At 33.8% G+C, this 23,459-nt stretch overlaps 1 protein-coding gene and 1 pseudogene across 3 annotated transcripts in view; one reads left to right on the forward strand and one right to left on the reverse strand.

Moving 5' to 3' along the window:
* Positions 1-23,459, forward strand: part of LOC145627691 (bifunctional 3-dehydroquinate dehydratase/shikimate dehydrogenase, chloroplastic-like) — a 178,141-nt pseudogene that overhangs the window by 77,800 nt on the left and 76,882 nt on the right. The gene's annotated exons all lie outside the window — the stretch shown is intronic.
* LOC145628947 (bifunctional 3-dehydroquinate dehydratase/shikimate dehydrogenase, chloroplastic-like) lies at positions 3,457-22,953 on the reverse strand. 2 transcript variants are annotated; one of them, XM_081681388.1, is made up of 13 exons: positions 22,870-22,953; positions 22,703-22,761; positions 21,853-21,942; positions 13,931-14,162; positions 10,275-10,380; positions 8,701-8,919; positions 7,980-8,326; positions 7,524-7,587; positions 6,650-6,758; positions 6,423-6,560; positions 5,500-5,648; positions 3,954-4,116; positions 3,548-3,703 (listed from the first exon to the last, which is right to left on the reverse strand). In XM_081681388.1, the coding sequence occupies exons 4-13, from the start codon at positions 14,140-14,142 to the stop codon at positions 3,657-3,659; spliced, it is 1,554 nt and encodes a 517-aa protein (XP_081537514.1). In that variant the 5' UTR covers positions 14,143-14,162; positions 21,853-21,942; positions 22,703-22,761; positions 22,870-22,953; the 3' UTR covers positions 3,548-3,656. The 2 variants fall into 2 exon arrangements, with proteins under 2 accessions (XP_081537515.1, XP_081537514.1); XM_081681389.1 differs by lacking the exons at positions 21,853-21,942; positions 22,703-22,761; positions 22,870-22,953 and adding exons at positions 3,457-3,541; positions 14,308-14,490 and having other exon boundaries at positions 3,644-3,703.

A 23,459-nucleotide genomic window follows, 5' to 3' on the forward strand; every position in this document is an offset into this window, starting at 1 on the left:
CCTATTGGGTTGGAGATTATACATCAAAGGCTACTCATAATTTTGGAAATAAATCACTTTTAATTTAATAGCTTTCACACTATTTTTTTTTTGGTGAAGAATAGCTTTCACACTATACATGCATATCTAATCTTGAACAGAAATACTAGTAAAACGTTACGCATTTAATTATAATTATTGTAATTATTGTTACATTTTTTTCCCTTTATAGTAGCCATAAAAGGGTTACAAACTTACAATATATATCATCTTTCATTTGCATTATTCATTCCAAGGAAAAAAAAAATAAAAAATAAAAATGGCACCGACAAATTTCATTTTTTTCTTATACATTATTACACATCCATCATATTCCCTAAAACAAGCTCATTTTCTTTGCCAATGATCCCCATAGACTCAAGTGAATTACAAATCGTACCTCAAAGTTTAACCACCCAACAACGCCACCAATTCCTTATGAATATATCTTTGTCACGAGCATCAACATATCGTAAAAGAAGGGGCTCGGGCTCAAGTACAAACTCACTCGAATCCACCGTATGGTGGAGGCTAAGCAATTTTTTCGTAACACAAGTCTTCTTTGGCACAAGCTCAAATCTTTTCGGCCCTTATCTTCTTATAGATAGCGGGGATGACAATACTTGGGTACAATGCGACGGATGCAACCCATGTTTCGAGGTAAGTGGTGGAAACCCTAGAGTTCAAAATTCTTTAACGTATAAATTACTTAGCCCTGATGATCCGCGATGTGAACCTAAATACATTTATGATAGTTCATGTGGGTACTTGAATGAATATATGGGCGGATCAGAGTCTACCTCTGGTCCCATGGGGACGGACATATTTTTATTCCTTAATCCGGAAACCCAAAAACCTTAATTCATTCAAGATCTAGCATTCGGGTGCGGTCTCATCAACAAGAACATCAACTTCGGGCAAAATGATGGGCCTGACAATACAATAGGAGGGTTATTTGGGCTTGCACCCGGCCCAAGTTCATTCCTTACCCAACTTGATGCCCAAACTCAAGGGAAGTTTTCCTTTTGTCTCACATCTTGGGCCGAACCAGACCTTGGAAGATCTACAATGTATTTTGGTGATGCGGCCAAGCTAGAAGGACCTAATGTCCAACAAATTCCTATGAATTCAAAAGATAGATACCATATTTATTTTAGTGGTATAAGTGTAAACGAAAATAGACTCTCATTTGATGCTTCTATACGTGCATTAACAGATGGTGACCCTTCTAAAGGCACAGGGTTCTTCGTCGACTCGGGTGCACCACCCACAATACTACCTACAACGGTATATCAACCCCTACGTGCAGCCATGGTTGACTACTTTGCTCAATATGGTTGGCAGACGATTGGTGAACAAGCCTTTGATCTTTGCTACACGTCGACTCCTAAAGAGGGCCAAAGCTATCCATCCGTGGTCTTTCACTTTTCGAAAGGTGACCAAGGAGGGGAGGTCGATTGGACAATGGATAAGGACAACATGTTTGTTAAGCTCGATGAAATCGATGGTTTTTGTATGGTGGTTGGCCAAGTTCCTGATCCTGGACCTTGCCTCCTTGGTGCTTATCAACTAGCTAACTTTAAGCTCTCATTTGACATCAAAAATGAGATTTTATCTTTTGCTCCTCAGAGATGCCAAGAGAATCTTTAGCTTCATTTTAAAATCAAATTTGTTATTTAACGTAAATTAGTTTATGCTCATGGTGTGTTTAGAGGACATAACTATGTTGTCTATATATAAAAATGTTTTGTTCAAATAAATTAATAAAGCTATTTTGCTATGTTTAGGAAATATTTTATGATGATCAATATTTTTAAATAGAAGAGGAGTTAAATTAATTAATTAAAAAAGGTCAAATACATGAGTACACAGGCTCAAAGCCGGCCAAATAGACACTCATCAATAACCGCTTTATACATAGACATTTATCAACTGCTCAATAGTACAAAGCTCCAAAAATATTTAAGATATTTATCAATTGCTCAATAGTTCTATAATCATCTACTCCTAATTTATCCCCATGATCAATATTTACAAGGTTGATTAACTATAAATAATGATCCTCTGCATTATTAGCTATGTACTTAAGTAGCATTATAGCAAATTAAAATCAATGCCAGAAAATATTTATAGTTTAAAACTAACAACGAATTAGTTCAGCCCTTGTCATTAAAATTGGAAAAGTTTAGAAATGGTGGTGCTAATATAACTTATCCTTGAGATATTATTAAACGAAACCTTGATAAGTTCGTATCAATATAAATCTCTTAAATATCCAAATTTCAGATAATTTATTAATACAAAATTAAAGATGAACTAGAAACAATTGGTAATAAGAAGTTATGTTCTGATCAACTTTGATCAGAATTTATTTGGTAAAACAAAAAGACTTGCGTGGACCTGGTCCACAATAATCACAATAATATTATTGTGGACCTGAGGTATATACACACGCAACTGACATTATATTGAACATAGTGACCATTATTTTTAACATAGTAACTTTATTTTTAACATAGTAACCTTTATTAAAACTACTACAACGTTTAATAATATTGTGAACTTGAAATACGACGCTATTACCCTAATTTTAACACAGTGACCTTTATTATTCATATTGATTCGTATATAAAATATTTCATTACAAAAATAACCCCTTAGGCCTATATATTACCAAAATGATTTTTATTTCAACATAGTGAACTTTTTTTAATTATAGTGACCCTTTTTTTTATCAATAAAAAACCATACTTTTTCTAATGTTAGTGGTCCACAATAAATTAGTGTGAACCAGGTCCATTTAAGAATTAGTATTGGTAAAATATGATCTGTTAGTACAAGAACAAGTATTCATAGGTAATAATCACGAGTAAGCGAATTTGGACAATGTTAAACAACGGTTTTTATAGATTTTTTGTTAAGTCAAGTACACATTGGATTGAGTCTAAGCTCACTTATCCCAGGTAATTAAACAGGTAATTAAACACAGAACATTGTAGCCGCGATACTGAGACCATCAGACCACGAGTTCAGAAGTAGGTAGTTCTATTACTCCATTCACCTTGCTGCACCTAAATTTGGATTTCAACCTTAAATATAAAGCTTATTATGTAGGTCATGTAACAGAGTTCTTTTAGGCTTTTAGCTACTAAAACTGCATTGTGATACAACGTGCTATTATATACGAACTGTAGTTTTTGATTACTTCCAAACCACAAATGCTAACTCGAGAGCAAGAAGCCTTAAAAATGTCACTGTCAACAGTAATACAGGTTTAATCAAACACAATGTGATGCGCAGTAAGTTGTACCCGGAACCTACTCACCATTGCAGGGAATAAAATGATACATAACTTATTCTATACTGGAGGGAAAAGCAGGAACAGAAACAAAGGGATAAACCAAGAGCCGCCACCCCCCCCCCCCCCCCCCCCCCCCCCTTGTAAAAAATAAGATACATTGGCCTATACGCCCTCTATAATGGCTTTGCTCTACAAAGCAGCCTCCAGTTTTGTAGCCTCGTGCCATTTGACAAAAAAAAAAAAAAAAGTTTCAGGTTCACCGTGCTTACATAAGAAATTACACAATTTGGTACAAAAGAATCACTTGGAAATATAATGGAAATACCTAATAAATCCGTCATTGCGTGCTCTTTGCCAGGACTGACTTCATTAGTTCCTTTGGGGCTGTATTTATAGGCAATACAAAAGTCAGCAAGGGCAGAAGAAGCATATCAGATGATCAGCAGAAACATAGCAATAATACTAATCAATCAAGTGGAATCGAAGAATTCATAAAGGGTGTTGCTTTAATATGGGATTGATATTTTGGTTAACTTTGCCAGAATCAATCAATCAATAATATAATCTTGCTTTCCCTTAATAATCGTCGATGGCACAAGTTAGAGAAACAAGCATATCTTGTTATGAATCTTACCTGGCAAACCAGTGAACTTTTCATACTGTCTGAAGGCTTGATTAGCAAGCATTTCTGTTCCATATACAATAACGGCTCCTGTTTCTTGAGCTTCTTTAAGGAGTCTTGTTAATTTTGGTGTATAAACCGCATCAAAAACAAGAGCATAATTCTTCAAAGCTTTCTGTCGAAGAACACATAGGAAAGAAACATGGTTCAACTTGATGGTGAATCAAAACTGAGCATGAACAAATGTAAAAAGTTCACATTACTGGAGAGCAGGAGACAAAGCAATATTTATGTACAGCTATCGCAGGATTTGCAGCTTTCATAATGCTACTATATCAGGCATAACCACATATATGTCATATTTATAATGATGATTTGCCAAATGCTGCAAATTTTTAAATGGGAAAAAATAGATAAATAAAAACAAACGACCTCCATGCCTCCATGTCTACTCCAAAACTGGCTTAGTATTGAGGTTGATGTAAGAATTTACCAGGATGGTACACAAAAGATGTCAATATCATATCATACTCTTCCATCCGGTGATCCAGATATTACACTGATGTAGTTCCAACACCTCAAAATTCAGAACATTTTTTTACTTGTAATTCACTAAATTACTTTACTTAATCTATATGGCTAGAGATAATTTGATAAACAATTAGAAATAAGTTGATAAACAATAGGGCCAAGTAGGGAAAGGTCTCATAACAAATGAGTACCTAAGCACAACAGCCACTCAGTTTATACATGGGCACATGACAAGCAAAGAACTATTTAATGGAAATGGAATTCCTAAGTTTATCTGATGAGATGCACAGATCAGGGATACGGCTATAATGTGGGAAGAAAAAAGAAGTGTATGGTGGTGGTGGAGGGAGAAAGAGAGAGGGGGAGGGGGGGGGGGAGGTTGTGCCTTAACGTATCACTATTTTGTCAAACGTAAACGCTTTTCCATTTGTCAAACGTAAACGCTTTTCCATTTATCTGATGAGATGCACAGATCAGGGATACGGCTATAATGTGGGAAGAAAAAAGAAGTGTATGGTGGTGGTGGAGGGAGAAAGAGAGAGGGGGAGGTGACATTTTTTTGCCAAGGTGGCTATTATTTCTGGATAAATGAGCAGTTTGTAGCATCCATATTGCGATTGTTTTACTTCCTAATTAAATCCAGATATAGTAAACAATGGCTATACGCCTATACTTAAGGATAAGATTAGACGAGGGCACCATCTAAAACAAATCAACTAAACCGTTAATTGTTGCATGATGCTCTTAATTATGATAAAAAGTATAGTGGTCAAATGTCTAAAACATTACCCTTTCAATATGGGAGCAACATGGGTTCTGATACAACAAACTACGACAATTATCACAGAAATCATTTTGTATCCCACAGAAATCAAATAAACAAGGAAAGCATAGACTAAATAATTTACTGTTGAAACGATTAAATTTCCAGCAGAGCATAGGTAGAAATTATTGCATTTAACAATACTTGAAAATAACATAAGTAATAAAAGGTATATATGCATAAAAAAAAAAGAGAGGGCTGAACCTTAGAAATAGGTGTTTCGGCTATTTTTGGTTTCATTCCAACAGATGTAGTATTTACAAGAATCATCCCTTCTTCTGGAGCAAAGTCATCTAGTTCATCAAGACTGATAGCTTTTCCTCCAACGTTACTAGCTAAATCCACAGCACTTGCTGATATCAAACAACAAGAAAGCAGGAACCCCTTTAGTACAAAACCAGAGATGTCAATATAATCTAAAACAAAATACAAAAAACAAAGGTTGTGTAGTAGAGACCTCTATCAACATGTGATATCCAAAACAATTCTTATTCATTTCGAAGTTCCCTCTGAATTTAAAATAAAAAAATATACTTCCTCCGTTCTTTTTTTATTGCACCATGAGGGATTTCACGCTTGTCAATGCATTACTTAAGTTATTAATATCTTCAATTATGTTTTTGTAAAAGTTATAAAATATTGATATTTGAAAAGAAGATTTCGAGACGAATCTAACTAGATTCCACATGACTATATTTTTCTTAATGGATAAATCACAAATGATGGTCAAAGAGGATTAAGTGAATAGTGTAAAAGTCCTAATGGTGCAATAAAATAAAAACGGAGGAAGTATGTATAGAAAAAAAAAAAAAAAAAAAAAAAAAAAAATCCTTGAGTGCTTCAAAACAATCAAAAGTTAAATATGGAAATCTTCTAACGTCAACCCAGTGACATAAAATTTATAAATTTCTTTAATTTTCGGCAAGAAAGACGATATCTAGTATCTTTAACCAAAGAATGGCATCAAAATTATATTGTTTCCTCTACAAGTTTGAAGCCCACATACACATAAATAATATGCCTAGATTACCAGCAAACCACTGTGTTTACTGCCGTAAGAGTAATAATAAAAAAAATTATGTAACCGAGTTTATCAGCCAATGTAATGCATTAAGGAAAATACTTACCAAGTGTGCGATTAGCTATGACCACCTTAGCTCCTTTAGCTTTTCCACCATAGGCAAGTGCCTTTCCTGCACCACCAGCTCCAATAACAACAAAAACTTTATCTGCCAAGGGTGATCTTGGTGCAATACTTCCACCTTCTAGACTTGCAAAAGGAACAACGTATTGTTATATGATAGTGTGAGGAAAGTATTTAAAGGGATACATAAAATGTAATTGATTAACAAACCTTGTAATCCTTCTTCAATAGCTTCAATAGCTCCCACATAATCAAAATTGTAACCTGCCAATTTCCCATCACTTGGTCTTTTAACCAAGCAATTTACGGCTTCAATTGCCTATAGAATTTGGGGAAAGTCAGTTTCAACCAATAAACCATTAATTCGTGCCTTTAAGTGACAAGCATGGAGTGTAAAGACAAAAGACTACGGTTCTGTTCTCTTTACCTATTTTAACTTACTTCAGCTTTAATATGTTCAAATTAGTTCTGATAAAATAAGAGCTAATAAGTTTAGATTAATGTTATAAGAACAGAACTAATTATAACTTATACTCCATAATCCCTCTGTTTTGCTGAGTGTTACTCAATTATTGTAACAATGCTTACCAATGAAAAGTGAAAAATGGGGACCATGCATGTGGGTACTTTTGCTTTAAAGAGGAAAGAGATGGAGAGTTAGGGATTTATTAAATAAAATTGAGCCCACAAAGTGGGGTTGTAGGTGATTAAAAAATGAATAAAAGATTGCCATGAAAGGAATAAAGTAAAAGTGGGTTGAGCTTAAAAAAACGGATGAAAACGGAAAGTGAGTGAAACTTAGGTGGAGAGAACAATGCCTGCAACCCTACATAATCTATGTAGCCCCTCACCTATATTTAGTATTTAACCTCCCTAGGATAAAAATTGTAACTTAGTAGATCATAAAATAGTCAGACAATTGCACAATGATAACCAGATAGACACTAAAGAGGGAAGTCCATGAGAAGAGGAAAGGAGAAGCTCGTCCACTCTGAAGCTCTTACAGGTTCCAAGCAACGACCATGGGAATCATAGTACGAACAGAATTTATTCACAAAATCAAAGCCAAAGAGGGTTGGTATACCTTGGCTATGGGATCAACCTCTTCAGAGCACTCAAGTGCAGCCATCTTGTGAGGTATTGTGACACTGCACAATATGCATCATTGGATGAAAAATGTAGCAATGAAATAACAAAAGAGCTCTGTTTATTTGTTATCTAGAAAATGTAATGATTCATTAAATATGCCATTTCTAATTGCAAAAGGATGACATAATGTCATAAGTTAATCAAATGACTAACTTCACATTGACTAGTGTGGACATCAGCCACGTCACAAAATATCACAAATGGTGTGCTGATATCTGATTTATTTGTAGAGTTCATAATCAAGTTAATTAGAAAATTTCGTAAGAATATTTTGGGACATAGACGTCTACAAATTTGCTTTCACAAGGGTACATGAGATGTGGGGTTAGGAGTTTTGGAACTTACATAAACTATGGTAGTAGTCAATGAGTAATTTGAAAGGTAGTGGTACCTGTATCCAACAAAATCAGTAGACGAATAGGTCTTCAAAAAGTTAGGTAAACTGTCCACCAGCAAAGGCAAATAGATTCCATTGAAGCCAACAGACTTAAATGCTGCGTTAAACATATGCGGACTCTTACTATGGCCAACAGGATTCCCAATTACTCCAAATACTTTAGTACCAGGCCCTATACGTCTGAAATTATACAAATCCAAGAGGTCTTTTATAGTAGGTTGGCCAGGAGCTGAAATTGCTCCTTCCTCAAGGGTACCAAAAGTAAGATATCCACCAAATTTGGCACAAAGTATCCTTGACATCAATCCTTTCTCGCGCATAACAAGTCCAATCATTGGAACCTGTAAATGTAAAGGTAAAATACAATCAAACACTCAAGAGGACAATACAATCAAATATAAAGAAGGTAATTCCCAATTTTGTACAATGTTAAAAAAATTATTTTTCATAATATTTTGTGATTTTGTAGATGAAACTATGTGGACTATTTTAAAACATATGGTCTGGTGTACAAATCAGAAACACAGAAACCTTATAGTAAGGCACTAAGGCTTGCCTATAATCGCCCCCCCTCTTCCCCCCCCCCCCCCCCCCCCTCTTGCCTGTATGAAAATTGAACTTAGGGCATCATGTTAAAAGATGTAAGTAGGATCAGTAATCTCCTTCCTAATTATACGATAGATATTACACAAATAATCTGCTTTTTGTAACACACCTGAGAATGTGTAAGTACTTGAAGAATACGTGCACAATCTGTAATATCTGTAGCGGTTGTTGCAATCTTTACAATGTCTGCTCCAGTTGCTTGTATCCTTGATACAAGATTTCCTATCTCTTCTACTGATGGTGTGCTTTGATAGTTATGAGAGGAAACAATAATTGTCGTTCTTGTAGGCTTCTTTCCACCAAAAGAGTCAAAGAACTCATCTGCTACCTACAAGAGGAAAATGATGAGACAATTTTTCTTTAGAAAGAATTCTGTACAAGCTTGATTTTCAAAAATTCAAGTTCCATCATCTAAACACAAACAACATAGGGAAGCAAATAACCCATGTAAGTTAATGATAAACATAAATGCCATCCATGTGTAATAAAAAATCCTAAGATTCATTCTAATCAAGTCCTATTGGTAATTGGTGAGACTTGAGTCAAGAGCTAAAGGAACACGATAGCTCTTTCATAAACATTATTTAAAAATACCCTACTAATGAGTACCTCATAAGAATTATCAGCTTCTCTACCATAAATATAGTGTCATACAGCCATACAGCATGTAAAGTCAGATAAAGTGTATAATTCCCTTTGCTTGCTTTATGTAAAGATAATCACAACATTAGAGGTCAAAAAAATAAATTCATTCTAATTCTACATGTCCTTTTAGGTTTCAAATGTGTACCATGGCTCTCAATAGGGAAACACAAATAAATAAAATAAATATAAATTCATTGACCTTGTAATGTCCTTACCTTATTTTAGGTACTTACTACCTCCAATTTTTTTTTTTTTTTCCTTCTCAATCTACACACTTTGCCTATTTGCATTATTCACATACTCATCCTGACCAATGTTTGTAACTTATACGTAAAGAATACATAGTTAAGTTATATCTTGTTAAATTAGTCTCGATATATACTTTCAAAGTATCAAGTTTTTAAAATTTTTTCTTATATATAATCAATTATACTAATGGTCAAAGTTGTGAGATGGCAACTCGGGAACCATGAAAGTTAAACTATGGAAAAAGAATAGTCAGAGTTTATTAGAATCAAACCATACTAAGCCACAAAGATCCAAAATTAGGTCATATCTACTTATTATTGTTTACTTAGTTTAGATTTAATAGTGTATTATAAAATTAGATATTTGAAAAATACACATAGAGACAAACCTATAAAGACCCCATGTGAACCAAAAATTGGTTTAAGTTTAGTCAAACCAAACCACATCAGAAACAACACCTTATTTAGGTGAAAACTGAAATGATAATGGCCAAATTTGGACTACTTAATTTATGGGGCAGATGGCATCATCTATCTAAAACATTGTTGTTCATCTTTATCCTTGTATCCTAGCCAAAGATGCTCCAGTCTCTAACATTAGCTTTAAGACTAGAGCAACGAGGTAGAGGTATACAAAGTACTAAGTATGCAACTCTATTGTTCATATATAAACATCTTTTACATTTTGTTGCATTCAATTACTCAAATCAGCTAAACATACCTCCCACATCAACATGCTAACAACATGAAAACTTATATACAATAAACAAAAGACAAAGGATAGTATAACCTTAAGCTCGACATCTATATAGTCAGCTCCTAGTTCCATGGCTCTGTACAACGCACTCCTTCGCTTGCTTTCATCACCGTCATACTGACCACCTTCCCATGTAGGTCTATAAACCATATGAACACTCATAAATGTTTATGAAAATGTAGTTTATATTTTATTACTTGATTTAGAAATCATTTTTACATTATAGTATTACTTTGTTTTCCATTCCATATTAGAGAAAAAAAAAAAAAAAAAAAAAAACAAACAAACAAACAAACATAAGAGAAAAGCACACTAAACATCCAAATATAATGTAATTAAATTAGAACTAGTTATTTCACGTCGCTGAAATGAAATTGTCAAAGGCATATAGGCAGAGTAAAGGATAGCATCTGCCTTATCTAAGCATGCATCTTCACCACTCTTTTGAAATGATTTGTTGCACTCTCCATAATAATTGGCATGTCAGGTTTCATTTATGAAAATAAAGGTGGAGATCCTACATATATTGCACATACACACCATCAAAGACTCAACCAACCATAATCAATAATCAATATTCACCAAATGTAAATAATTATCTCTCCCTAATTCAAGAATGACATGCTTTGACAATCCAAACTTTACAAGATTGCATATTGGGTGTGACTTCCCTTCCTAAAGCTTGCACATACATCAAAGACTTAACAAACAGTAATCAATTACCAGTATTCGCTGAATGTAAATAATTATCCCTCTCTAATTCAAGAATGACATTCTTTGACAATCCCAACTTTACAAGATTGCATATTGGGAATGTCTCCGCTCCCCAAAGCATCATCTCACTTTGTATTTCTTGAAGCACTATATCACTGGTAGGGTATAAAAAACACACCTAGGTGCTATGCAAATGGGGGTACATTTCCTTAATTAAGCTAGGTAAAGTGAATTTAAAGAGGAACAATTGAGGCACACATCTTCCATTACTAAACCAATTTTTTTATTTTTTTTTAATTTATTTTTACCTAGGTGCAGTAGTATTTATTTATTTATTATTTATTTATTTTTTTTAATTGCCTCTGCACCAAGCCTCCTATCTCCTTCTTTTTACTGCACCTTGAACTCTTTTTACACATTGAACACTATTACACATGGGTTTAGAACATCAGGCAATGGTTCGTTGAAGTCCGGGAAAATACTCTTTGAATAACTTAAATCATCTCATCTTTGAAATTCAGTCCAAGTAGCGCTTACCAAATTGGTTTTGGTTTGCATATGGACATGGAAGTTTTTAAAAAAAAAAAAAACATAGCTTATCCAAACTTCTACAATGAAGCCTTGATGATTGTAATAGACTAACATTAGGAAGGGCAATTTGGGAAGTCTAGTACTTTTAGGTTAGTAGTCCATGGCCTTAATATTAATAGGGGATAGTATATGCAGTAGGACATTATGTGAATTGTGAGGATAATATGTTGAGAGAATGGTAACCTCAAGTTACTAGGAGAGTGACAACCTAAAGTTATCAAGAGAGTAATAGCCTAAAGCTATTAATCTATCACTTTTGTATCAAATTCTGTCATTATTAATCGAAACTCCAAGCTTTCATCTTATTATCCATATAATATACAAACAGAAAATCAGTCTATAACAATGATGCTAAAAATGAGCTTTAAAGCACTTAATTACATTCTATTTCCCAAATCAAAGTTTTGTTTAATGGATTTTGGTTCCCTTCGTTTCAAGAAAATGAAATTTATCATACTGCCTTTTTTGTTACATTCTCCCCGTTAACCTTTTGACCAGTGCTCTTTCTTGGATTTCATTTTGCAGGACAATCAAAGCAATCTGGAAGCACAAATAGATGCAGTATTGAATATTGAAAAGCAAATGAGACTTGCTGGAGATGTTGCTGGAACTAGAAAAGCTGTGTTTGACATTCTCCAGTTATGCTTTGAAGCTAAAGCCTGGAAAACCTGGAATGATCAGATTGTTGTTCTGTCAAAGCGCTGAGGCCAGCTCAAACAGGTACACGTTGGCATTTTTGATGTTATGGTGGAATCATAATGATGAGGATCATTTTTCTAGCTGTTAGCTTAGTGTATATTATACTTTAGTGAATTTATCATAATTGAAGCGGCTGTGGTTACGTAAATATGTTAATCTATGCTTTAAATGTGCAATGCAGTGAATAAGACGGACTGAAATGGTATTAGGTCATCACCACTGTATGCCTAGCTTGGTTCGGAGTAATGACTTGTTTCTATTGTGCTATGTTGATATTCTTGGAATTTTTAAGGAAATTGAGTAATTCGTTTGGATTAAAAATCCATATTATGGTTCAGGGTTCCCCAGACAGAAATCAAACAATACAATTGTTTATTGTTTAATTTTCTTTTTTAGTTACCTTGTAATCTTGGAGTCATAATTCCTTCATGAAGCATTTAATCAGGAGGTTCCTTTATTTATAGGCTGTGACAGCGATGGTGCAGCATCTTGATACTCGTATAGAGCTCAATAGCTCATTAAAACATTGAATAGTGTATCTGCTGGGAAGGTAACAAGATATTATTGTGTTGAGCTTGTCTTTTGTTAAGTTATGCTCTTTCATACGTTTCATGTCTTATATTCTGTTTTTTACAGATATATGTTGAAATAGAAAAGGCATGATTGATCAAGACCCTTGCTAATGTTAAGGAAGAACAAGGGCTTATCGACGAGGCTGCTGAATTGATGCAAGAGATCGCGGTAAGTTTGGTTTACTACTCTGTTTTTTTGGTAAAAGTTGTGTAATTGATCATCATTACACATATTTGTGATACTGCAGGTTGAAACCTTTTGGCGCAATGGCTAAAACTGAAAAGATTGCTTTTATTCTTGAGCAAGTATGTCCTATTTCTCGAGCTTTATTGGTTCCATTATCTCTTTTTCTGGCACTGTTGGAGATAAATGTTTCTGCTTATTTTAATCGTGTTTAACTGTTGATGAGTTAATTTGGAAAATTTTCTGTTTATCAGGCTCGCCTTTTCTTAGACCGTAAAGACTATATTTGGGCTCAAATCCTTTCCAGAAAAATCAGTCCCAGGGTTATTGATATTGATCCTTCAAAAGAAAAGAAAAAACCTAAGGAAGGTGATGCCATTGTAGAATAGGCCCCTGCTAATATTCCATCGTTGCCAGAATTGAAGCGCATCTATTATGAATTGATGATTCTGTGAATTCAAAAATTGTTTTTTACGGAGTGCTTAGTTCTGTTCTTGCTACGATATAGAATTTTTCTTCTTTTTGCATTAATCTTTTTCCTTGGGATTGAAATTACAAACTAGTTTCATTTCTAATTAAGTAGATTTTGCCAGGTATGGTGACTTTTTTGGTGTCAAAAGTGTTGAAAACTATTGAATTGCTATCTTATATTGTAATGGGTATACTGAAATATGCAATCCATTAATTCACAATGCACAATAGTTCCAATATACAATAATCTAATTGTCAGAACCAAATTCTCACTACCCAAATCTTAAAACATCATATATATATATATATATATATAATTCATGCTTCATGAATCAACCCAACCAACTAAAACAGAATTACACAATGTCCAAATTCATACTTTAAATCCCAAAAGTCAAGCTAAGTTTTCCAAAAATTCAATCAACAGACAATATTAAAACTGCAAAAATAAAGATTACCTGAAAGTGATCAAAGTAGGCAAAGAACTGTTTTGAATCAAAAGCTGAAGATGATGATCTGGGTTGAAATTCTTCAAAAAATCTAATCGAAGCTCAACCAAATCAGCACCTTGTTCCTTAGCTTTGTTAACTTGAACCAACATTTGATCCGGGGTATCATTCATAATGGGTACACATATCAATGTCGGATTTCTTCCAATGTATTCCCCCATTTGAAGATTCAAGATTGCAACTGAAACCCAGAAACACAATTATCGGCCCAATAACTCAATAATCTACCTTAGAAGAACCCTTAATTGAATATAACAATAGAATAAACGATTAACAATTACATTATGAAATTGATATTCGGTGATTTAAAAAGAAAACAACTTTACCTCAGAAGCTGCTTCAATGGAGGAGAGAGGAAGAGGGGAAGCACAAATTTGATAAAAGGGGAAATCTTTTTGGATTATCAAATTTTTAGTGTAAGAGGTTAGGTGAAGGTGATTGACTAGGGAGGGTAGGTGCCGTTTTCTGTAAAAAAAAACACACACACACACAAATCTAGTGGATGTGTTGGGTGAATTGGTGGGGAGGACAGAGTACTTTTGGGTTTTTTTTTTTTTTTTTTTTTTTTTTTTTTTTTTTTTTTTTAATAATGAAAATAAATAATCTCATTTTTTTTGGAAAATTTGTGAAAAATAAGTCAACCTTTGTTGGTTCGCTCAAAATAAGCCAACCTTTCGATTAACTCAGAATAATCCAACATTTATAGGGTATCCACTTTAAATGAGTCAAGTGACCTGCAACCGTTTATTAACCGTTTATTAATGTTAATTGTGACACGTGTCAGCATGTGGTTCGTCATTTTTCTTATAATAATTAATTAGGAATTATTATATAATTAATTATTAAAAAATCTAATAATTATAAATTTAAAAAAAAAAAGAAAAGAAAAAAACCCCAACCCCAGCTCACCCCCCCTCCCCCCTCCCCTGCCAGGCCGCCGGTGGCCGGCGACCACAAAATTCCCCGGCGTCGACACCGACGGCCTCTACCGCCCACCCACGATGCTCTCACCCAACCCCACTCCTTCCCCTTCCCCATTCACCTTTCCCCACCCCGTCACGACACCACCCCCTCCCCTTCACCCCCTGCCGGAAACAACCCCCCTCCCCCGTCTCCCTGTAGAAGTCGACCCCTCCCTCCCCTTTCCTTACCATCTGTCGACCCCCCAAACCCTTTAACCCACCCTAACGAAACCCTAACAAAATCGGAATCGGGGTTCAAGGGTTTTGGGGTGTCGATTGACGGTGGGGAAGGGGAAGGACGGGGGTAACGGGGTGGGGAAAGGGGGATGGGGAAAGGGGAAAGGAAATGGAAGGGGAAGGGTGGGGGCGTCGTGGGTGGGTGGAGAGGCCGTCGGTGCCGGCGCCGGGGAATTTGTGGTTGCCGGCTACCTGCGGCCTGGTAGGGGTGGGGGGTGAGCTGGCAGGGGAGGGTGAGGGGGTTGGGGTTTTTTCCTTTTTTTTTTTTTTTTTTGAAATTTATAATTATTAGTTTTTTTTTATAATTAATCATATAATATATCCTAATTAATTATTAATAGAAAAATGACGAATTACATTCTAACACGTGTCACAATTAACCTTAATAACCGGTTACAAAAGGTAATGACTCATTTCAAGTTAATACCCTATAAAGGTTGGATTATTCTGAGTTAATCGAAAGGTTGACTTATTTTAAGCGAACCGGACAAAGGTTTGCTTATTTTTGACAAATTTTCCTTTTTTTTTTTTTTTTTTTTTTGTGAAACAATAAATAATCTCATCTTTGTGCAAATTAAAAAATAAATAAATTCACCTTTTTATTTTTATATTTATGAGGCAAATTCACCTTTGTATAAATTGTATGCCATCTTTTTTAATGAATCTTGATTTGTTGGTGACCGAGTTTAGTAGGTTGTAAGTCATGTGTCAAATCTTAAAAAAAAAAAAAAAAAAAAAAAAAAGCCACTACTTTTTTTCAGGTTTGGAGTCTTTGGACATATTATGTTAAGCCCTGGCCAACCCGATTTTTTTATTAGATGCAATTGGATGAAGTTTAGTTTTTACGCATTTATGATAAAGAGAATTTTGAAGATTGTCTACTTGTTTAGCTGATTGAGACTCATTAGAGTTTTGATCAATAAAAAAATTTAATTGGGGTGTTTGGTAAATAGCTTTTTGGGTTTATAAAGTTCTTTATGAAAAAATTTAAAATAATAAAAGGTTTTAAAATTAGCTTATCATTAACTATTTTTACAAAAAAAAAAAAAACTTATTAAACATTTAACTCTTTTACGTATTACATACACCAAAATGACTAACAACTATTTAATAAACAACTAGTGTGTAGCACGAGTGATGATCCGGCCTCTGAGCCATTACTATAAATATATAAATAAAGACCCCAATCAAAGTTAGATACATAATTAAAAGCAATAAATATAAAAGTATATTTAAAATTTGGCTAAGATGGTTAGACTTTCAACTTAATTATTGTTGGTCATGAGTTCAAACACTATATATGTAGATCATTTTTGTCTATAGTCATGTGAAATTGGGTTAGATTTTTTTTTTTTTTTTTTTTTTTTTTTTTTTTTTTTTTTTTTTTGACAACGGGTTAGAGACATTAATATCAAATATCAACATTTAATTATTTCTGAATCTTAATTAAAGATATTAATAGCACAAACATTAAAGTTGGTTTGTAACAAATAGAATGAAAGCAAGAGAAGTATTGTAAACATTTAGCATTGTTATTTTTGTAGTATAAACTATACAGTGATATAAATACTAAGTATATTTTCTTAGATAAATTGGGTCGTATCAGTGGCGGATCAAGGATTTTTCGGGTGCTAGGTCACCACCGACTACTAATCAATAATTAATGCAAGAATATTAAAAAAAAAAAGCTAATATTTTTTAAAAAAAATACATTCCAAAAGTAATAAATATCCATATTACAACCAAATAAAGGAAATTACAATTGCTCTCTACGAGTTTTCATGTTTTGATATCGATCTATAATATCATTCATGTCAACATTCAAAAACATATCTCGCTCTATATAAGTAACCAAGCAAAAGGATTTTGTGGTGGAGGAGGTGGAGGAAAAGGATTTTGTGGTGAAGGAGGTGGATCTTGTAAAGGAGGAGGAGGTGGAGGAGAAGGATTTTGTGGAGGAGGAGGACTTTGTGGAGGAGGGGGATTTTTCGGATCAAAGAAACTTGTGATATCAATCATATCACACATTTTTTTCCTTTTCATTCTGAAAATTAAGTTACATTAACAATTAGATTAAGAAAACCACAAATGCTTCAATTTACAATCCACATATGCAATTATCCAAACTAATCAATTCCAAAAAAAAAAAAAAAAAAAAAAAAACAGAAACCCTAAGTTCTAATATGAAATCATCAATTACTCAATTTTATTGTCAATTAACTCAATTTATAATATCAATTTACAGGAAACAATTTATAATATCAAATTATCAATTTACAAGAAACAATTTCATTTCCTAAAAAAAAAAAAAAAAAAAAAAAAAAAGCAGCAATTCAATTCCTAAAAAATCAGAAACCTTAACTCCCTAAATTGATAAATTATCAACAATTTCAAAAAACAATAGAACACACACTAATTAACTAGATTAAATTACATAATCAACTCAATTAATCACAAATTCAAGTACTCAACCCAACAATTCAACAATTTGGGTATAATTTACAAATTTAAAAACTTAAAAACAAACTTAGAAAACTTGTTCAATTTGAGAAGCTAAAGCGAATGACTCATTGGTTCTTAACCTCCGAGTAACATTGATAAGCACTGCTTCTAAATTGTCTTTTTTAATCCCTTTCCCGTCACTAAACACGTCAAACCACTTACACTTAAACAAAACAACTTTGGGACTTGTTCGATTTTTTAAGGCACCATACTCTAACACAATAACCTCCTCTAAAATCCCATAAAAATTCTTTTCTCCACTTTCCTCATCGCCTCTAACCACCACACCACTATTTTGAGTTTTTCGATTTCTTTGCCGTTTTTTGGTGTGAAATCTAAATCCATTAATGATATATCCATCATAAGTCACAACACGTTTCATGGATCCTCTTGCTAAACAAAATAACTCTTCGGTAATCCTTACATCCCCATCTTTCCACATCTTAATAATCTGTATTTCACAATAAGTAATAAAGAAAACAATCAAGAAAAGAGGAAAAAATATATAATAGGAAAAAAAAACGGGTGTGCTCACTTACCCTATTCTCAAACCACTTGTAAAAGTCAATCTTTGGAAGACTCGTATCATTTAGATACTCACTAACCAAAGAAATTAAGGAACTAAAAGTTAGTTAATTGTATATATTTTTAATAAAAAAAATTTCAAATCAATCACATCATAACACTTACTCTAAGAAAGGTTGTGCTTCGTCACAATTTTTTAAGAACATAAAGGTGAGCTTCTTTCCATTCATCAAAAGCCAGTTGCTTTATATTTACCTTCCCTAAAGACTTGCCCATTTTAGAAAAAACGGACAGGGTATGGAGTTGGAGTTGTTGATGATCGATATCGTCATTTCGATCTAGACGGTTAAATTGCGTCTCAATCTTAGAAATATATCTTGAGCAAAATGTTAGACATTCCATTTCTATGTACCCATTAGCAATTGAAGCTTCAGGGTGAGCTTTGTTCCGTACATATGATTTAAATGTCCTCATCGCCCTTTTTCAAAAAAAAAGTTAGTTATAATCTATAAGTATTTATTTATATATAAAACCTATTTTTTTATATAAATTAAAACCTTACCTTTCAAAACGATACATCCATCGATAATGTACTGGGCCGGCAATCCTAGCCTCAGTGGCCAAGTGAATTGGAAGATGTATCATCACATCAAAAAATGCAGGAACGAATATACGTTCTAACTTGCACAAGGTGATTGCGATATTTGATTCCATTCGCTCTAAGTCGGAAACCTTCAAAGTTTTTGAGCATAATTGCTTGAAAAATAAACTGAGCTCCCTTAAAGGCTCCAACACTTTCTCATCTATGACACCCTTAAAGGCAGGGGTAAGCAAATCTTGCATGAAAACATGAAAGTCATGAGTTTTCATTCCCATGATCTTTCCATCTTGTAAAGATGTACACCGCGATATATTTGAACCATATGCATCAGGAAAAGCTAAGTTAGACAAAAAGGTGACTATTTTTCTTCGTTCATTCAAAGTTAGGTTGTATGTTGCTGGAGGGATTTTATATTTTTTATCTCCTAAATGCTTGGCACGTAATTGACTATGCATCTTCATATCATCTAAGTCCAATCGCGCATTTAAGGTGTCTTTATTCTTCCCTGATAAATCAAGTAGTGTGCCTAATATACTTTCACAAACATTTTTTTCTATATGCATAACATCTAAGTTGTGTCGCACTAAAAGATGTCTCCAATATGGCAATTGAAAGAAAACACTTATTTTTTTCCATTGATGCACAATGTATTGTTCGCCTCTCTTTCGTTTTCTGGTAACACCTTTTCCGAATTCCACATTTGAATAGCCACTCAATTGCTCTAAAACATCATGTCCTGTAAGTGGAGTAAGAGGAGGACCCCGTTCAACTTTTCCACCAAACAAATTCCTATTACGTCTCCATTTGTGATCTGGCTCTAAAAACACTCTGTTATCCATATAACAATATTTGCGCCCATGTTTTAACCAAGCTGATCTTGTATCTTTATGACAATTAGGGCATGCACGTTCTCCTTTAGTACTCCAACCAGAGAGATTAGCATAAGCTGGAAAGTCACTAATAGTCCACAACAACACTGCTCGCATATTAAATGTCTCTTTGGCATGAGCATCAAAAGTTTTTACCCCTGTCTCCCACAATTCCTTTAGTTCATCAATTAGAGGTTGCAAAAAAACATCTATATCATTTCCCGGAGATTTGGGACCGGGAATTAGCAAAGATAATATCATGTTATCACTTTTCATGCACATCCAAGGAGGTAAGTTATATGGAACTAACATCACTGGCCAAATGCTATATCTGCTACTCATGTTAGCACCGGGATTAAAGCCATCACTTGCTAAACCCAAGCGTATGTTACGAGCATCAGCAGCAAAGTCTGGATATATTTTATCCAAGGACTTCCATGCTTCTGAATCAGCTGGGTGTCTCATTACCTCATCTTTTGAGCATTCATCCTTATGCCATCGCATGTCCTTTGCTAACTTCGAGGAGACAAACATCCTTTGCAACCTTGGAATGAGAGGAAAATGACGTAAAACTAATTGAGGAATTCGAGTTTTCTTTTCAGCAACACCCTCGTCTTCGTCACCAGAAGACACATCACCACCTTGCACAACTTTTTCCTTCCATCTAGGAGTCAAGCATTTAGGGCATTTTTCTTCATTTGCAAACTCCTTGCGATACAAAATGCAATGGTTAACACATGCATCGATCTTTACATAATCCAATCCTAATGCTTTTGTATATTTTTTTGATTCATAAGAATTAGATGGAAATTTTTTATCATGATTAAATGCCCTATGTAATGTATTCAATAACATTGAAAAAGACTTATCACTCCACTTGTTGCTAACCTTAATGTGTAGTAATGTGATAAGAAACTCTAATCTCTTAAATGTCTTGCACCCTGGATATAATTCAGCCTCCATGTCTTCGAGCAATGTTTTCATCATTGCCACTACTAGAACCAAACTCCATGGAGTTACCACCATCACTATGAACCTCATAAGTTGTACTATTATTCCATGCATTTGTGGCATCAAAAACCAATGGAGCCATGTCATCAAATGGTATATCATCATCATCGTCATTATCTGAGGCCTCCATCGTGTTATCATCTTCATTATTAACATCTAGCCCACCACTTTCTCCGTGACTCACCCATGGGTTATAACTACTATCTATACCATATACTAGTAAGTGGCATTGCATAGTTTTTCGATCATGGGCCAAACTCAATCTACAGTTTAAACAAGGACATTTCAACAAGGTGTCATCATTTTTTTCCCTATAAGCAAACTTTAAAAACTCGTCGACTCCTGCTTTATACTCTGGTTTGCGTCTATCCTTTATACCATTGTGGTTCATCCAAGTTCGATCTCTATTCATTCTTGAAATTTAAAATAAAAGATAGTCCGTAACAGCATAATAGCAAAAAAAAATAGTTAGTTAAAAAAGAAAAAGTTTATAGGTTAAAAACAATCAAATTATGCCAATTTAATCACCTCCACTTCCGAAAAAATATCAAAGTATAGCTAATGCTTAGGATTTTTGTGTTATCCTAAAAATCTAAAATACAAAGTACCATTCTTCTTTATATTTTCTTTTAGGCCTACTATTTTACATACTGATAGCTTTTTGTAGTCAAAATTTTAATAATAAATTATAAAAACAAAGAACAAAAAAAATTAGTCATCTACAAGTTAATAATAAGAACTATCCATCCACACAAACTAATTATTAATCCATATCCTAAGCACACCAATTAATAAGAACTATCCATCGACATAAACTAATTATTAATCCATATATTAAGCACACCAATTAAGTCAAAAAGTGTATACACAATTACATATATCATATGCAAAGAAGCTTCTTTATTATATCATTTTTCTTACATTAATTTGGCCAAGGCATACTACTGGATAAATTTCATCAAAACATATCTCTTAAAGCAATAAGTTCAGGTACTATTCAAATCATATAGCTGCACAAAATTGATAATAATTAAGCTGGTACTCATCAAAGAAACATACTCAAAATTCAACCAATATATATATATATATATATATATATATATATATATATATATATATAGAAGTATAATACAATCAAAAGCAATCAAATAAAAAAACACCAACCTGAATATTGGTAGCTTGATCAACAAACACTAATGTTCAGATCTTCTTTGAAGCTCCTAAGCTCTTGAACAAAAGGGGTAATAGAAGGATCTTTACAATTGAGCAAAAAAATTAATTAGTTCGTGGTTCATTATAGTCAGGTTCTTATTTGCACATGAGTTAATCAGAATGAAAGTCAATATTTATCATACTCTACTGATTCTACTCACTCATATTACATGGGTAGTTCAAATAAAGAATCTAGTTTGCCATATTTTAAAATAAGACATGTTCTCTTATAATTGAATCCCTCTATATGTAGTCAATTTACTCATGTAATAATTAGAATGTTAAGTTCTATATTGTAAATCTGTAACAAACTAACAACAACTGAAATTAATAAAAATCAGACCCGATAGAAAACCACTTATCAAAGTAATTAAACTAATATCATTGTCCTTCAACATCCAAAATACAATATAATTCTCACTGAATATTAAGCGAGCTAATATCCTCTAATATGCTCTCTAATAATTGATATTACACGAGCAATTATAATTCAATCAGATTCTGGGTTAGTCTTACCCAACTAAGAATCCTTACAATTTCTTGGGACAAATCTGTCATCTAAGCTTCTTACATCACGCCAAACAAAATCAGGGAAATTAACCAAAACTAATATCGTCATTGATCTAAATTGGGAAAATTAGAAGCATAGAATATTTTCAAGAACAGATTTTGCATTTCATTATTGAAACAAAACTCGAATGTCACTCGATTAATATAGAAAAGAAAAATTATTTTGCATCAAAATCTTTTTTTTTTTTACAGAAAACAAAATTCGATTAATATTAACCACTATATAACTGACCCGTTAACAGGATGCGTTGAAGCCGTTGTTATCGCCTCCTTTAACCACCGCCGGACCACCTATGAAATTAACAAACAAATTAGGGTTTGACAAAATTACAAACTAGAAAGTAATATTGAGAAAGGAAAAATTTGGATTTAGATATTGTATAAAGAAACGAAATTGACCAAAAACACGCAAAAACTATAGCTCTTCAATGGCTTTTGCAAGCTCTGGTACAAACAGGGGACAGAGGCCGGAAAGGGACGAAGAACCGAAGTGATGAAACTGATGATGTACGGCAGTACGGAGTTTAATATTTGAAGTTTTGGCATATTTGGGATTTTTATTAAGCGGGTTTTATTTCCGCCCAATTTTAATTGATGGGCAACGACATTAAACATCCTTTTCAGCCCAATTTAATTGGTTTGGGCAATGGGTTAAGTTATTTTGTCGCCCCAGTCATATTAATGGGCAACTATCAATAATATCGTGGCCCATTTATGAATAAGGGCAACGCAAATCTTGGTCGTCGCCTGTTATTCTACATTGGGCGACAAAATTTACCTCGTGGTCCATAATTAGATGTTTGGGCGACGATTATTAATTTTGTTGCCCATAAATTATTAATACGTTGCCCAAAATTGTTTTTCTTGTAGTGTACTTAGTTACTTGGCAGCAAGAAGAGTCGAAGAACGCCGAGTCCGAGTGTGTGTGTATGCTGCCGGCGAGGCGGTGCGGCGGCAAAGAGCGAAGAGAGAGATTGAGATTTGAGAGG

The sequence above is a fragment of the Chenopodium album genome, chromosome 4 (assembly GCF_948465745.1).
Source record: "Chenopodium album chromosome 4, dcCheAlbu1.1, whole genome shotgun sequence".
Taxonomy (NCBI): domain Eukaryota; kingdom Viridiplantae; phylum Streptophyta; class Magnoliopsida; order Caryophyllales; family Amaranthaceae; genus Chenopodium; species Chenopodium album.